Source organism: Seriola dumerili, unplaced genomic scaffold (assembly GCF_002260705.1).
Source record: "Seriola dumerili isolate Sdu_G_001 unplaced genomic scaffold, Sdu_1.0 BDQW01000301.1, whole genome shotgun sequence".
Taxonomy (NCBI): domain Eukaryota; kingdom Metazoa; phylum Chordata; class Actinopteri; order Carangiformes; family Carangidae; genus Seriola; species Seriola dumerili.
Genome location: NW_019174556.1, coordinates 459425 through 477013, shown reverse-complemented (window position 1 = coordinate 477013; position 17589 = coordinate 459425). Strand labels below are relative to the sequence as shown.

General features: G+C 40.5%; 1 protein-coding gene across 1 annotated transcript; it reads right to left on the bottom strand.

The window, feature by feature from the left end:
- Window positions 1–9310: 9310 nt before the first annotated feature.
- melk (maternal embryonic leucine zipper kinase) lies at window positions 9311–17147 on the bottom strand. The gene is made up of 18 exons (XM_022758531.1): window positions 17060–17147; window positions 16697–16809; window positions 16523–16608; window positions 15966–16082; window positions 15716–15859; window positions 15535–15603; window positions 15067–15159; window positions 14719–14817; window positions 14433–14501; window positions 14005–14103; window positions 13664–13750; window positions 13365–13496; window positions 13004–13168; window positions 12532–12823; window positions 11430–11526; window positions 10910–11066; window positions 10456–10559; window positions 9311–10327 (listed from the first exon to the last, which is right to left on the bottom strand). Exons 2-18 carry the CDS (start codon window positions 16773–16775, stop codon window positions 10150–10152), a joined length of 2067 nt encoding a protein of 688 aa, XP_022614252.1. The 5' UTR covers window positions 16776–16809; window positions 17060–17147; the 3' UTR covers window positions 9311–10149.
- Between the last annotated feature and the right edge of the window lie 442 nt (window positions 17148–17589).

Genomic DNA, 17589 nt, shown 5'->3' with positions numbered 1-17589 from the left:
TTATATTATAGGCATACAGTATGTTACATGAATATATATCCATCCAAAAGCATGTCAGTATATGTTCATATTATATATATAAGTATAAAATATGTACGTTTGATGAATACACGTTTAAATTTAATGAGATTAAAAAATCATATACAGAGAATTTTAATGAGCATGTTGTTTTAATGAAGTTGCATTTTTCTATGAGTATTTCATATGTTATAAACTTATATCTCCTTACTTATATTTCCAGAAGATGTATATATGTCATAATAGTATATCCTCTTATAGGTGACACATATGGTAACATCACTCTTGATATAGGGACATATAAATCATAGTACACTAAGGTATAAAGACGTCATAGCATAGTAAGGCACAAAAAAGTCATAGTATAGTAAGGCATGAAAAGAAATAGTTTAGTATGGCATTAAAGAAGTAATAGTATAGTAAATCATGCCACAATATAGTAAGGCATAAAAAGTCATAATATAGTAATGTCATAAAAAAAGTCACAGCATAATAAGGCATTAGAGCCGACAATTGACCTAATGTGCATGTCTTTGGACTGTGGGAGGAAGCTGGAGGGCCCGGAGACAACACACACAAGCACAGGGAGAACATGCCATCTCCAAACAGAAAGGCCTGGGGTTCGAACCCCGAACCTTCTCAGTGAGGTGACAGTTCTAACTACTGCACCACCGAGCCGCCCCATTAATACATATTCATATACTAAGGCATAGAAAGTCATAAAAACAAAAAGCTAAGTAAGGTATAAAAAATTATGAAAACACCATAGTATAGTAAGGCATTAAAAGTCAATAAAACAAAATAGTATAGAAAGTCATAAGATAAGTCATAATATAGTAAGGCATAAAAAAGTCATAAAAATGTCATGGTATATATATATATATTGGTAGAGACATCTCCCTACCGTCCATATGCAAACCTACGCCCTTAGAAGAAACATTACTGAAGTTGTGCACCTGACACATAAATACTGGATATTATTTACTATTTTGTATTCATTTATTCAAAGCACTCCTCTGTTTTATTACAACTTGGGTTTGCTCATTCATATTAGTTACAGTAATAGTGTGTTCACCAAGTTCATTGCTGAGATGTGGGAAAGTGTAAACATGAACTAAAAACAAGTCAAACAGGAGAAGGAGCTTGATATGGAAATTACAGAGGGTGATTGGCAAAATGTGCAAGATCCATCACACATCCCCAAATTCATTGACATGAAATTCTCCTGGAAAAACTTGGTGGTGAAAAGTAAGAAGTTAAACCGACGGCAGAAATGTTAGAGAGAGTGCGGATCATTTGATGAAGATTGCTCACGTTTTTTTGGAAACATCAGAAAATAACCAGGAAATGGAATGTGAAATGTTACAACAAATATTAGGTTATAAGATCTATGAGTTGCAAGAACTTTATCTTTGTAATTTCACTGAAGAAAGTGACAAACATATATCTGGTTAAAATACTTTAAGCAGCAAGTAAAAAAGCTATGATGGGGAACCGAGGATAGAACCACCAACAAATGACCAATGGCTGACGATCATTAAGAAACTGACACACATAGGAGACAACAAAAAGCACAACTGGACAAAAAAAAAAAAGAGAAAATTGACAGTATACCAGAATCAATTTGGCAACGTCAACAGACATCAACAGAGCTGTATGAATGTAACAAACATATCTCCCAAGCGCCGCTTGCTCTATGTTGCTGACACTGTTTGGTGTTTTTCATTTTTAATGAATAAATAAAGATTTAAGTGGGCAAGTGGCAAGAAACACAAGCAGTTTTAACAACACTATAACCATACAAGAACATCAGTATGTTTACTTGTTTTTTTTTTCTTTTTTAAAGTCAGATACCAACATGTTTTAAAATTCTTGCTTTCTACAATAACTGTGCATGTAAACTACAGTATGATTAAGCTTTGAGGAAGACTGTGGTTGTGGTTTGTAAGAAGGCAAATGTTAATTGCAGGTCCACGACAAACTCAGTTCTCCTGCACAAAACTCAAGACATTCTGCGCACCCATCCACCAGCTGGAACTCCATACCCTTACTTTCTGAAAGGCAGCCTTACTTCTTGCATTGGCTCGAAATGATGGGATTGGACATAAATAGTGAAGTGTGGAATTGTTCATTGTGGATGACTAGGTTTTAAATAAACCCCCAGGATGGCCAAACTTCACCCAAACTGTGATAAAACATCCTTCTCAGTCTACAGACCTGACTCTAACCTCCCACTCTTAAGTAAGGAATTACTGCGATATTTTTTAGGGGCACTAACACTTGTTTTTACCTCCAAATGAAATGGTTAAGATAATCTGGCTAAACTGTCTGACTTCATTAGCAATGTCACTGTTTTCTAAGATCTCAACAATTACTTTGGTGAGTAGTTAACCATCAGAACTGATCGTCAAAATGAGGTGCAAGTTAATAAATTTTTTTCACTTTAATACAGTGGATCCCTATTACAAAGGGCTGTTTCTTATTGTCTTAGGGTTCAATGTTATGATTCAAAAGCAGTATTTCTCAAAATGGGGTTCAAAATTATGATCATTTTTCAGACATTTTTCTAAACTGTGCTTTTTGTTTGTAAATTACTGATGATTTGACATCTTGACGCCCCACCATTGCTTCATTTTAAGGGCCAAAAAAAATTGGGAACCATAGTTGTAAAGGAACCTTACACCTGTTTCTATCATCACCTTTAATCATTTGGTTTTATCACTGTGCAACTCAAGCAACTCTAAAAAAAAGAATCATTCACAGAATCGAAGAGAAGCAAGTCTTCTGCTGGTCTGACTGTCGGCTAATCAAAAGAGGAGAAACTCTGACATTCTGAAAAAATGTGGTTTGACCTTATCACAGAAGACATTTGGACCTCACAGAATAAGCCTTTACATGCTTCTCATTGCCCTTTACAGCAGTGTCCATGTTCACGTACACACACACACACACACTGAAGTCCCAGAGATGCATTACAGAGTGACAGTGGTAAAGATGAGCGATGCTTGTACAGAGTGCTTATGTGCTGTGTTTCACTCATTAAGGCCCCCGGACACCAGAAATGACGAGACATGTTAGTTCCATGTAAAGTTTTTTTTTTTTTCCCTCCTCGGCCCGTCACTCACAATCGCTCTCTCCCACAGATACTACATGTAACAAATGTCAGACATGAGTGTGTGTGTGTGTGTGAGTGTAGGTCAGACCACTGACAGGCATGGAAGCAGCTTGTTGAACTAATAGCCTAACTAATGTGTCTACATTCCCTCCCCCCTCCTTACCTCCCTCACCCACCTCTCCCCTCTGCAAAACTGACATCTATAAACTGAGCAGAGAGATGAGGGAGGGGAGAAAAGGGAGAGAGGAGGGGAAAAAAGAGGAGAGGAGTGGGTTGACAAGCGGCAGACCCTCTCGCCCTCCCGTCTGACTCCGTCTATCTCCCTCTCGCTCCCTGAGGGTTTGTCTCTGAGGATAGTTTTATGATGAATAGGCCTGTCTAAGCTAACGTAGTGGAGACCAATTAGAGAGAGAGAGAGAGAGGGAGAGAGAGAGAAAGAGAGAGAGAGAAAGAAAGAAAGAAAGATAGAAACAGAAAAACAATAAAAGAAACGGAAGCAAAGGGAGAGAAAGAGACAGAGAGGAAGGGCAGATAGGTTAAAAAGGAGGTAGGAGGATTGGGGTAAAGTGCGTAGTTTAAGACAATGCATGTTGGGTGTACTGTTGTCTACGCATGTGTGTGTGTGTGTGTGTGTGTGTGTGTATGCACGAGCTGTCAGTACTGAGGGAGAGGCAGTTTGAGAGGGGCCGGCCTCTTAAGTCTTAACCTCGTCTGCTGCTGCAGGAGAGGCTTTGACAGCAGAGACGTACAAACAGGACTGACCCTCGCAAAAACCCTCCCTCCTTCTCCTCCAGAGAAACCTTTCACTGCTTGGCTCCTTGTTCCACATGTCCCCCCTCCCTCCCTCCCTCTTGCTGATTATTCTGTTAGTCCTTAATACTTTAGCAACCTAACTCTTTTCCCATCCCAAGTTGAGCAAATACATTAGGTTTGAATGGCACTTTAAATGTACTAGTGTTTGCTAATATAGGCATCCGTGACTGATTGTCGCTATTGATCTTGCTGTGGTGCTTTTGGACTGCATTTCCCAGAGACCACCTAGATCAAAGAGTGTGGGCAATATTACAAGTTTTTGTTTATTTTTCTTGGATAATTTTTTTAAAAATTCTAGTCTTTGTCTTGTGATGCAGCTTTCAGACATCTGAAGGCTTGTTTTATTGTCCACATTTGCTGTGTTTGAAATCGCTGCCAGTTTTCTACCTAGTGCAGCACATTTATGTTTTATCATGTACTGCTAAAAAGCCTACAATGCAATGTTTTGCCTTAAATAAATGTAATTAAATGTAAATTGTAGTTATGTGACACCTGTCAGTGATGGCAGAAAAACTCTTTTTCTTAGACAGTGTCTAGTTTCTATTATGTAAAATCCTCCTGTGAGCCAGACAGTGATGCTGTAAGGTTGTGGCGGCAGCAGGTTTGTCAGCAGAAGAAGAACTGGGTAAGTTAGCATTAACAGCAGCTGCCAAACCTAGGTGCACAGACCTAGAAGAACATAAAAAAAGAAAACTTCTAAAAGAAAAAAGAAAATGTGTCCAGTGCTGCCTATAACACTGGTGATCTCTGGGAAATGCAGTCTAAAAAACACCACAGCAACACCAAAAATCTATCTTCTAAACTAGTGCCAGAGCCCCTCTATGGAGAGTCTGCCCACTTCCTATTAATGCCATTGTTTTGAAATTGGCAGCTGCTCAACTGATGTGTTCAACCCGTAGACTGTATGGGCCAACCAAAGTGGTGAATGCCATAAAGTGGTTTTGGTGCGTTTTTTTTTTTTTAACTCCATAAACGTTACATTTTGGGGCTACAGCTCCACAGGCCCCCATTTATTCTGGACTATCTCACAAGGACTCCCCAAACAACCAGAAGTCCTGAGAGTTCTTCCCAGTTTAGAAATTGTCTGCTAGTGCAGTGGCTCAGTATCCCTGAACACCAGGCCACAAGGACATGATATGGCTTGGTAACAAAAAACAAAAACACTTAACAATCAAATGAATTTACATGATGCTGATATTGAGCTCCGTAATCCTAGACTTTTCTTTTTCCCCCCCCAATCTGTGCTGTATTTATGTCCTGTCAGAGTTAACGTAAATCAGTGTCTAACCTCTAAATGGTGTTTATATCAAATTTCAAGTTCTAATTACCAGAAGGGAAGTTGTATTTTTCTCAAAGCTCAAAATTGGCACTTAATAATAAAAATACAGAATGCCTCACACCATCACGTCAAATCAGTTGTTCAAGTCATTAAAGACAAATTTAATGAATGGTGCTATAGCGTCAATTACATTCGTTTTAACCCTCAGCTGACCAACTGTACAATCATACAATTGTCTTAACTTAATAACAGGAAAGTTTGCAAATCCTAAACACAGGAACACAGCAATATACTGCAAAACCTTGGCTCCATATGTAACTCCAGTCTGGCCTGTGATCAAATCCCCACTAACACTTCCTCGCTTGTGTCTGCCAAGCTAATTTTCCTCCTTCAAACAAACATTTGATAAATGGCCTTGTCGCTCTCCACTTTCAAAATAGGAAAACTCTCCCCGTCCTCCTCCTCTCCTCCCTCCAGACGATCTTCGTCGTCCTTTCCCCATCTCTGAGACAATTACAAACATCCCACTTCCCATTTATCACCAACAATTAAACAGCATGGACGCAGGCTACTTCATAAGCAGAGAGGAGAGGGTGCGGAGAGCGGGAGGAGACAAATGCGAGTGGAATGAAGTAGAGTCAACAGTGAGAAAGAGAGAGGAAGGCTGACAGCACAATTAAGGTTTTTAATTCTCTGCTTGAGTGGGCCGGTCCAGTCTTTATGCTAATTAGGATGCCACGGCCATATAATAAATCTCTATGATCCAGCCTCATTTCCCTTCTGTCTCTTTGTCTGTCTCTTTAGCACACGCACTCACACACACCAGCCTAGAAAGTTCACCCATTACTTTTTATAGCTACACCCTTCGGCTGGAGTGTTAATACTTTTGATAAAATTGTTTTTTCTTGCAATTTCTAATGCTTCCCTGAGATCTGAGAGCCAAAGCGTGTCAGCACATACTGTTTACTGGTTGGCCGAGCAATCGCCGCTTTGGCTCAACGCCTACACCACATCTAGTTTCTCTCCCTGTTAACTCCCTTTATTAGTGTTTTTCAGGAATGTGGTTTGCATGCCTTGCACTGTTGGACGGCACTGTATAAACACACACACATTTAAAAGCACTGACGCAATGAATGCAGAAGATTTTCTCTTATGCCTCTCTTTTTCTCTTATCTGCTCCTCTACATTTGACGGACATGTCTAATGATAACATCTGCAGATGGGAAGAAAACAGCACAACAATCCGCAGATAATTGGGGGCCACATTTAAAGAAGAGGAGGGAGAAAATGAGAGAGATAGATAAGTGGACAACAGCAGGCTGTTTGTAAAAGAAGCAACTAGCAGATGTATTTTCAACCTCATTTAGGTCACAAGGACGCACACTAATCAGTGCTTTTTTCACCCCACAACCAATTTAAACACAGAATCTATGTAAAAATCAACTACAGTTGTACGTTCATTAGATAAATGAGGGTAAAAGCAGGTCCAAACAAACTGAGATGAAATTTTACTCAAAAGAAACACACAATAACAGGAGAACTCACTCTTGATGCTCAACTGTACGACCAAACATCCTCAGTCTGGTTTTGGTGCGACGTCGCTCCAGTGTCTTCTGCCGGTAAGACGCTTTCTCATTAGCCGTGTCACCGTCAGCCATTTTGTGCTGTGTGAGGGCCAAAATGGCCACCACCCCAACCACCAGGGCCAGGTGAAGCAGGTACAGGGCTACACGGAGACAGGTCAGCAGCAGCGAGGTGAAGACAGTGGCGACGCACCAAGGCCCGGCCAGGAGCAGCAGGAGGGTGTGATGGAGGGAGCTGAGGACAAGAGCCGGAGCAGACAGGACGAGTCTGAGCAGCGTGGACGTCAACCAGGAGTACAGAGACAGAGGAGACAAGAGGAGAGACACTGCTGCCTCACACATGGATACAGCCTAAAAAGAGAATTATGATATTATTATTTTATATATATATATATATATTGAAAGGAAGGAATTGATATTAATAGCACAACTGATGGCAGTGGTTCCCTACTCTTTTTTTTTTTGTTTTTGCTTTGAACTTTAAACTAGAAACTTAATTTTTTTGGCTGCTTGGCCACAGTGGGAACAAATTGATAAATCAAAGTTGTTCGCAAACAGTTGCTTATTTACACATCCTGCAGCTACAGAGCAACATCATCATTCATTTAGAGTTGTGTTTCTGGCTACCTGGTAAATTTAAGTCCAATATTCACAGTCTTTTAGCTTTGTTTTTTTTTTTTGGTATCCACCAACTCCTGAGGAAGATGTCTGAATGAATCACAGCCACAAAGCATACTGGTCCCTTTTTATTTTTTAGGCCCCCTCAGGCTACAGAGCCACAGGTTGGAAACCACTGTACTGTATGTGGGCCTAATTAGTTTCTTCATATATTTTCATCATCTTACCTCACAATGATTTGCATGCGGTGCGTCACTGGATGTCTGCGTCTTGTGTAGCCCTGAAAAATGAGCAATGTACAGATGTGCAGACAGAAGAACAAAAAAAAAAGAAAAGGAAGAAATGGATGTGTCATACAGCTACCTCACAAAAACAACAAGCAAAACTGTTGGACGGAATCAGTGTAATAGCACTTCTAAAGAAACAAATACTCACATAGGAAAAGGAGAATGAGAGCAGTTGCCAGCAGTAGCCTCATTTCTCCAACACGCCTCTACACTCGCAAAACTGAGGACAACAAACAAAGAAGTGAACACAAGTCCACTCTAATCCGTTCTAGTATTTGCATGTGATTGCAGGGCAGTGCCTGTACAATTTATCAACTTGATGACAGCAGTTTATCAAAGACCTACATTTCTACTCACCCAACACTGCTACTAAAGTGGATGTACTGTGTGTCTGCTCCTGATACAGGTAAAAAGTTCCACCTTTGTTTCCCACTGCCTTACATTCTGCAAAAGTTCCTCAGCTTTAATTCATTAATGCTCCTCAGGAGTTTGTGCAAGGCATGCTCTTTTGCTCTTGTATTCAAACAGGCATGGACTGAACTACACAATTTGAGTTTAGGGATTGCAGTGCCCCCTGTTTGAATGGAGGAACAATGACTGCAATCATTTTAGATGCTGCATGTCGTGACTCACGGACCACTACAGGATTTAGGACATTCTTCTGAAAAGTGAAAAACTCGAGTAACTCACCTACTTGGTTAGTTTTGCTTCCACTAAGAGGACAGAGTGAATGAAAGAAAATATGGCAGCAACTTTATGATACAGAATCAAAAATATTTCAGTAAAAGTCACAGGATTGATGGCTCTGCTGAACAATTAGTTGGAGGAGAGGAGAGCTTGCTTTTTGTCCAGCTGTTGTCCACACTACACACACACACACACACGCACGAGCACGCACGCACGCAGCTCCGATTGTCCAACCTGGCAGGAATCATTACCACCACTGGAATAATACAGAGGATATGGGCTTAGGAGGATTTTTCTTTTACCACTCCAACCTTATTATCATCCCACCCCCCACCCTGTCTCAGAATCCATTAAGGTTAAACCCCCCCCCCCTTATCACCACCTCAACCCACCATTACCCTTCCCCTCCCTGCTGAGACGCCAAGGAGAACCTGCCACAAATAAATGCCCATCAGCTGCAACACTGTCGTGACAAAGTGGCATCTTGTGTTGGAACGGGGAGGGAAGAAGAGGAGAGGAGCCCTCAGACTCTTCTGTTTTATTCTGTTCAGATGTTGCAGGCAATGATCATCATTATTTAGTCATTCAGTCAGTCATAACAATCACACTCCTACAGCCATTTGTGCCATAACAATGATCATCCACCATTTTGAGCATCAAAGCTAATCCATTACCCTTCAGTATAGTTATTAATTTACTTCAGAACACAGAACATCCAAGGCTTGTAGTTCAATGACTATAAGTTGTAATTTTCCCTATAACATAAAAATTATGAAAACACACCGTTGTTGCTGTTTGTACTTAGTTTCTATTATTTAAACGAGTCTAATCAACAAGAGAGAAACACGAGTTTGAAATCTCAAACAAGAATCTGAAGTGACAAACGTAAACAATTGACACCTTTCACTTCTCATTTTATTGGTGGTAAATGCTTAGAAACACTGTCACTAAGACAAACTATCACCATCAATCTCTTTACTGAAGAGGAGTGAAGACTATAAGATGAACATAAGGATGATGACAGAGTGTTAAACACACCACTGCTCCATCAATCTGCCACATGAATGTAAAAACAAATGTTGTCAACCAAGTCCCCAAATCCACCTCAATCATCTGTCTCCATAAATACAGGCATGTTACACTTAGCAGAAATCATTTATTTTTGCTCCTTTTACACCGTCAGTAAAAATCTTACAGACACAATGTGACAGACAATGAAAACAAGAAAAGCACCAATAAGAAATAGAAGCAGACACTTCATATAACCACGTAAAAACATGATGGAATAACTGTTAACACATACATAAAAAAACAATGACAGTAAATTAGTAATCCTCTGCTTATTTGTTATTACATCAAGTTTTGCACCTCCAGGGGAGAATAACAACATCATGACATAAATATGGTAATAAGCAGCCAGAAGGTATACTATAAATACATTTCACACACGCACACATTCATCTCAAGAGGATTGACTGATCCTATTTAGCTTAATTATTATGAAAAAGGAAAGTAAAACAACAATCTACATAAAACAAGCTATTGTGTAAAAGATCCTGACATGCAATGCTCATAAATTCAATGTAACATGTACTCTAGGGATTGCAGGCTGGCCTTAGGACAATTTTGAATATTCCTTGTGAAGGACCGATCATAAATGCTAAGAATCTTTATATGAGATAGGGGTGTCAAGTCACTGGCCAGTGTCCGCTTTGTACAGGAAATTACATGGTCAGAAAAGTGCATTACTTAAATACTGGATGTGGAGAGGATATCCTCAACCAGGTGCTTGTAGACCCAAGCGTCTCCCTTCAGCCTCTGGCGGCGGACTCCGACTACCTCTGGCCTCTGCAGCAGGCACACCTCCAGCTCAAACGCCATTGTCACCTTCCCAAAGTCGCCCCAGGTCTGACACTTTAGGGTATACCTGAGTGCAGGGCGAAGGAAAAAAAACAAAAACAGAAAACAAACATGAGGATCTGATTGAAGACTGAGCCGTCTATTCAGAATAATGGAAAAGGGAAAGATGGAATGATTAAAGGTTTGTGCTCTTACCCTTTCTGTGTAAAGTCGACATTTTTCTCTGGCAGGATGGAGAGGATCTGGTTAAGCACCTGGTCTGGGTTTGTCTGACTAGTCAAAGTCACATTGTATTGTGCCTACAGAAAGACACAGACACTGATCAGAAATGCTGCCGAAATGTTAAAACTATAGAATATTTGATAATCAATTAATTAAGAAATAAGAAAAAACATACTGAACATTTTTTTAGTTCCAGTTTGTCAAAAGTGAGGATTAGTGCTTTTCTGTGTTTTTGTAAATTTAAAAACATTGGTCGGACAATTGAAAAAAATGTCATCTGCATTATGAAACCATTTTGACATTTTTTCAGCCTAAATGATTAATCAACCAATTAATGAATGGATGAAGACAATAGTTAACTAGTTAGTCTGTAGCACTATACTACATACAAGAAACAGAACAGGCGATGAGGTCTACATGCATATACCTTGATCTTGCGTGGGCCGTCACGCAGGGCTCGTCTCTTGCTGGGAGTGAGCATGGTGATCACCTTATCAAGACCTCTCTCCAGAGAACCAAACATCTTCCCTCCTCTCTTCTTCTTCCCACTGTCTCCCATAACGGCCATGTCCAAAGACCGAGACCTGCGGAGCGAATGGGGTTTCACATTTAATCGCTCTAGCTTGGCATCTGATCTAAGTCATCCTCACCTGTCCCTCCCAGTTAAAAGCAGTAAGTTACCCTATTCAGTTACGTCCTTTCTTTCACCTCAGAGCCTTAGGCCTGGAACAGACTGCCCGCATGGCGTGTGTGGAACATTTTGGTTTTCATTTCAGTGCATTTCGTGTGTGTGTGTGTGTTGCTCTGAACGAGGGTAAACAAAAGTCAAGGCAAACTCAATGTTCAAAGACGCAGCAGACACGCAGCTGGTGTGAACAAGTCAGCTGCCAAGCACACACAAGGTAGGCAGTGTGTTCCGAGTATTACCCATCCTGCAGGCCACTCACCTTCTCTCAGGACTGAAGGTCAGTATTTCAGTGTTTGCAGGCTCCTTGTTCTCTGCTGTTTTCTTCTTGTTGTGTTCTCTAGAGGCACTGCCTTCACCTGCAGGACACACAGGAATACAAATGGTTTTTCAACCTGAGCATCTCTTAAGAGGAATTGAAAAAGAAAAACGGTGTGGGATGGGATTAAATGTACAAGGTTATGGGTACAGCCCTTTGCTCTTATGCATGGAACTAGCTGGCTTTCACATTGAAGTTGTGAACACAAAGGCTTTGGTGTACACAAAGACAAGCAGTCTAACACACACACACACACACACACACACACACACACAGAGCTAGGCTTTAGTGGCAAGAGAACACATGTCACTACAGCCCACGTGGGACAGTGAGCAGAGGAAAGAGACAGCTACACCTGTCACAGCACACGCCTAGGGACAGGCACACACAGACCACGGTGCACGCGTGTGTGGACAAGTATGTCAGAAGCAGCATGTCTGCACTGTAGCTTAGAGAGCAGGCGGCTGTAAAGAGAGCAGGACCGAGCCAGGAGGGTTTAACACCAACTAGGTCGGCAGCAGCGTATTAGCAGGCTTGTGGCCGAGTTTATAGTGGAAACTAATGAGGCTGGACATCTGAGCAGAGAATTCACTTTGACAAATAATTAAGACTTTAATGATTCTCCATTCATATTAGTGTCCTTCATTTACAGATAAGTGAATAGAATTAGCTTTCCTGATAATAACCTCACCTTTGAGTTGACAGTGATAAGTGTGTGTGTCCATTTTCAGTGGCATAATGACAACTAAATCATAGAAATATGAGTGGCTTTGGGATAAAAACAGGCCCCATAAATGAGTTTATTACCAGAAGACAATTTACTTGCAAATGTGTGGCATGTGGATGTGGCACTTGTGATTATGAGAGCTGCATGAGACTGAGAGAGAGGGACAGATAAATGAAAAAGAGCAATGTGGAGAGGGGCAATTGGCTAATGCAAATAATCTAATAGAGATTGTACTTCAATTTTTTTTTTTGTTTTGAACACAAAACAATTACAGTATACAAATAGCCATTTGTTGAGTAACCAAGAGATTCTTTTTACCTTTAGGCGTCACTGCATTGGGTTTGCTGCTAATGACGTTAGCATTTTGATTTGGTGTGGTCAACACAATCTTGTTGGGGCGTGCATTCTTCTTGCTGGACACTGGAGTTCGAGGAGGAGGCAACGCAAAAATTTCAACATCTTTCTCCTGAACAGCAATATTCTCCTTGTTCTCACTGGTTCGGTTTTGGTCTCTTTCTCTCCTCTCCTGGCGGTGCTGTGCATTCGTTCGCCCCCTCTCTGGAGTTGTGGTATAAGCACATCTTTTCTCCACTGACGGAGATGCCAGTCTCTTTAAGAGGAACGGTGAAATGTAGTATGAGTATATTTATCTGAAAGAGTCATAGACCTTCTCCTTCACTGCTAAAACCCTACACAGATCGTTTTTATCCAAACATTCTCCTTTTTCTGAACCTCTTTTTATATGGTCACAAAACACAGCAAAAGCATATTCATCCTAACTTTCACATACCGTGTCTTTGTTGTTTGCGATTCCATCTGGCCGACCTCTGACCCCCTGGGATGTATGTTGTGTGACTGAAATCCACGGACAATCATCAATGTATTCTGAGCAAAAGTCCAAAGACCCCACAATCACAGCATCTTCATCCTCGCTAAAATGAAGGGCTTCCCTAGACTGAAAGAGAGACAGAAAATAAGGAATGGAAAAAACAACAAGACAAAAAGATCGACAACAAGACTTGGTACTGGGAAACAGTGGGTATATAAGGTTCAGGGTATAGGTGTAAAAACCGAGACAGGATAGCTGTACAGACAGTCAGTGCCCCAGAAAGAGAGCAGAGCATTGTGGGAGTTGTGGTCCCATGTCTGACCTGAAGTCCCTGGTGCAGAGGAGAGCAGGAGTCCTCACAGACAGTTGGCTCAGGGTACAGGCGGACAGGCTTTCCCCTCCGTTTCTTTGACAGCAGAAGCAGGTAGGTGGCTGTGGTCTGGTCATACCGCCACTGTGGAAGTTAAGATGTATTAGACTGTAACAGAAACTATGTCACACATTATATTTACACATAATAGAATTGTTGTAATTTCACCATCAAAAACAACATACAAGGAACTGATCAGCATAATAAACATCAATGCTAACATTCTAATGTGCATACAACATGGCACACACCTCCTTCACCAGTGCTGTGGTGCTCTCTCTCGATCGCTTCATGTTGACTGCCATCTCAGTGATACAGTCCTCATCTATGTGTCCAAGCTACAAAACAAGACTGAGACTGTTAACAGAAAATCCAACACTGACACTACTTTTGTATATTTGAGCACTAAAATCACAATCCCCACAAAATAATGATGATATTGAGGATTATGGTGCTGCAAACATGCAATAGGAGGTACACAAACTATATATAGTTGTATATGGTTCTGCAGTGTTTCTACTTGTGCGGTTCTATTGATATGTTTATGTATGCATTTTTAACAGTTTATAGGTGTGTGTTTGTGTGAGTGTACCGGCTGCCTGCTGTACCACTCCACAGGGCTGTTGTAGTCTTTCATCACCCAGGGATGGTCCAGCATTTGTCGAACAGTAAGACGCCGCTTGGGGTCCACCTAAAGGACATACACAGGAACTACAACTCAACATGCAACAAGACTACATACTCTGCAGCCTATGGCAAAACATATTGCACATGTTGTACAAAAAAAAGAAATCAATCATATTCAATTTAAATATAATTTTTATAAATATAATATAAAAATATTAATATATAATATATATATATATATATATATATACACACACACATATATATATATATATAATAAAACCTTTATTCCAAGTTTAAATCCTGACCCACTACAGTGATAAACTGCGGTGACCAAGAGGCTGAGTAGACAACAAATAGATAAAAGAGAAAACTGGATGACTGAATATGTACCTGCATCATCTGGTTGAGGAGGAGAACACTACCTGGAGAGAGCCACCGGGGGTTGTCGTATTTACCTCTCTGAAGATATAAAAGACAAACACATCTTTAAATAAAAATACACCACAAACAAACATAAAGGTTTCCTCAGTTTATGGACTTGTTTATGTGGTAATATTTCAACAGTGAATATGATTTTAAGGGCACACAACAACTTTGAGGAATGACCTCGAATTATTTTCAGAAAAACCTTAAATTTTATATATTTTAAACATCATTAACACAGCAGTTCTCTTACTGTAATCTTCCTGTAGAGGACCATGCAGTTGTCGTCATCGAAAGGCAGGTATCCACAGAGAAGAGCGAACAGCAGTACCCCCATACTCCACACATCAGCCTGGATGTTACACATCACACAGCAACTTTCAACTTCAAGTGTTACAGCCAGGATTTCACAGCTCAGTTGCACTGAGTCATGCACCAGCAAATATGATCAGGACACCATGAAAAAGCAGAATTGTGGAACAGGCAGGTAATCATCAACCTTAGTGGGGAAAAAATTAAGTTTTGTGGGTTTAAATAAGGACACATCTTGAAATTGCAACCCCATTGGTTGTAAAAGATGTAAACAGCATACATCTCTCACCTCTGAACCAATATATGCTTTTCCCTGGATGAGCTCAGGAGCAGCATAAGCAGGGCTGCCGCAACATGTCATCAGCTCATAACCCAGACCTCCCTAGGAGAGAGACAACCAGATGATAGCCAGACCACACAACATGCACGCACATACCGAGTTGTTATTCAGTAACCACTACCTATGTATACACTTTTTTTTTGGGTATCAGCTTGTCTCTGTTATACCCTGTAGGTCACAGAAATATGTTTCGAAACAGAGAAATAGTCTAGAATATGAGATGATCGATCCAGTATTTCTCAATGTAAAATCTGTCTATCTGTCTGACTGAACCATTAGATTGGCATCTAACCAAAAATATGGTACGTTTTTTTCTATTCATAATTTTCCATTTCTTTCACATTAGTTGGGCAAATACCTTAAAAGCTAAATATTTTTGATACACACGGAAGTGGGACAGGGAATGTGATGTTGTACCTTAGGTTTGGCACAAAGGCCAAAGTCTATGAGCTTCAAGTTGTGGTCTTCATCAATCAACAAGTTTTCCTACATTTCAGAAAGACAAACATGCAGCAGAGATTTAATTCATATAAAACCACAGAGAAGTAGACACATTTTACTGCACTTCCTGTCTGAATTAGTGAGTGGTTGCCTTTACCGGTTTTAGATCTCTGTGGGCATATCCCTGGCTGTGGACGTAGGCCAGCGCAGACACAATCTGTCTGAAAAACACCCTGGTCTCCTCCTCTGACAGACGGTCCTTTGCTATGATGTAATCAAACAACTCCCCCCCTGGACAATACTGAGAGAAGAGAGAAAGGAGGGAGGGAAACAAAGGAGCCAACTGGATGAATATGACATTATCACATACACACTCAAACAAATTTTCTTTGTGTATGTGTGCTTACCTCTAGCACCATGAAGATCTGGGTGGAGGTCTCTATGACCTGATAAAGACGACAAACGTGTTGATGACTCAGGTTCTTCATGGCCTCAATCTCCACCTTTACACGGGGCAGGTCATCCTGGGAGAGAGGTAAGTTTATTTTATTTTGGTAATGATTGTAATATCTGGTATGCCTTTTTCTACTGTGTGGATTTAAATTTTCTCTGTATTTTTGTACTATTATTTTATGAAGACCTCAGAATGACTATCAACATTCCAAAGTGTGTGGTAAGAAAGTGAGATTCAAATAAATATTAATAAAACTAAATTAATGCAAAAAAAAGTTAGTGATGATGGCAAATAAGTAAGTCTCAAGTTATCGGCATGTTACGCAACAGAAAGCTAACTGAAGACAACTTTGAAATGTCATCAACTGTTAGAAACAATCTGTGCAATCTCTAAAAGTGGTTGTTTGTAATGAAAATAATTGCTGCTGTTGCTTTGATGTCAAGCTTTTTAAGATGTTTTATTTTCAATTTTCTGTAGCCTGGTAAGTGAAGTTGTCTCTTTCTGACTCACCCCCAAATCTTTCTTATTCATGATTTTAATGGCAACTTTCTCTCTTGTCTGGATGTGCCGACCCAGCTTGACTTTGGCAAAGCCTCCTGAAAAATACACAAGGTTCACAACTCAAACCGGGGTGGATACGACACTGACAGAAAGCTGTAAATTAATCATTAATATCGACGTTACCTGAGCCGATAGTCTCGTAAACCTCATAGTGTCTGTAGAGCTCATCGGCTCCGCGGTGCTCCGTCCTTTCCACAGGCATCCTCCCTGTTTCAGCCGCACGACGATAAACCTCTCTGCGGCGAGGGAAAAGGGTTTGTAGCAGCAGCGTTAGCACTCAACTCACTAACACACTCGGTTTACTGAAAAACTCGTGTTGTGTTCAACATTAACATTAACTTGTACTCTGCCCGTTAAACATTTTCTGGCTAGCTAGCTCAACTAACGCAGAATTGTTGCCAACATAAGTCGTTAATGCCACAAATAACAAAACAAAAGTACCCTTAGTGAAAGCAGTGTTACTAAAAGCTAACTGGTCGACATTACCTTAGTTTGTGTGAAAACTGGAAAGGAATTTGGTAAAATCAGTTAACAACCATATGGAGAAGCCCTCTGGCAGAGATGTTTTGTTACAGAAGTTTGAATTTCGTACGTCGACGTTGACTGCATTTCCTGTTTCCGTTTGTTGCTTCGTCCGCGCCCTTGTGGCGAATAAGAGTTACTGCAGCCATTAAGACAAAACAGCGCTACAGAGGTGTTGATTCACCTTCGTGGTGATTTTGTGGTCATTATGGTCTCTACACTCAATGTAGATTGGGTGATTGGGTGGAAAAATATTAGAAACATCTCTCCAGTGGTGGAGTATTGAGATCCTTTACTCAAATAACAGCACATATACCAAACTGTAAAAATACTTAAGTAGGCTTAATGAAAATGGACTTATCAAAAGGTATAAAAAGTAACAGTACTCACGCAGAGACACGGCTCCTATGAGTGTATATTAGCCTATATCTAATTATATACTATCATGGATGGATTACTGAGTGGGCCTACTGGGCACAGGCCCAGGGACCCCA

Excerpts from the sequence above, each read along its gene's own strand:
- melk (XM_022758531.1), bottom strand. The coding sequence starts at position 16,775 with ATGCCTGTGGAAAGGACGGAGCACCGCGGAGCCGATGAGCTCTACAGA. Across the intron at positions 16,083-16,522 it reads TGAATAAGAAAGATTTGGGG|GATGACCTGCCCCGTGTAAA; the intron begins GTGAGTCAGAAA and ends CCTCTCTCCCAG. Across the intron at positions 15,860-15,965 it reads AGATCTTCATGGTGCTAGAG|TATTGTCCAGGGGGGGAGTT; the intron begins GTAAGCACACAT and ends CTCTTCTCTCAG.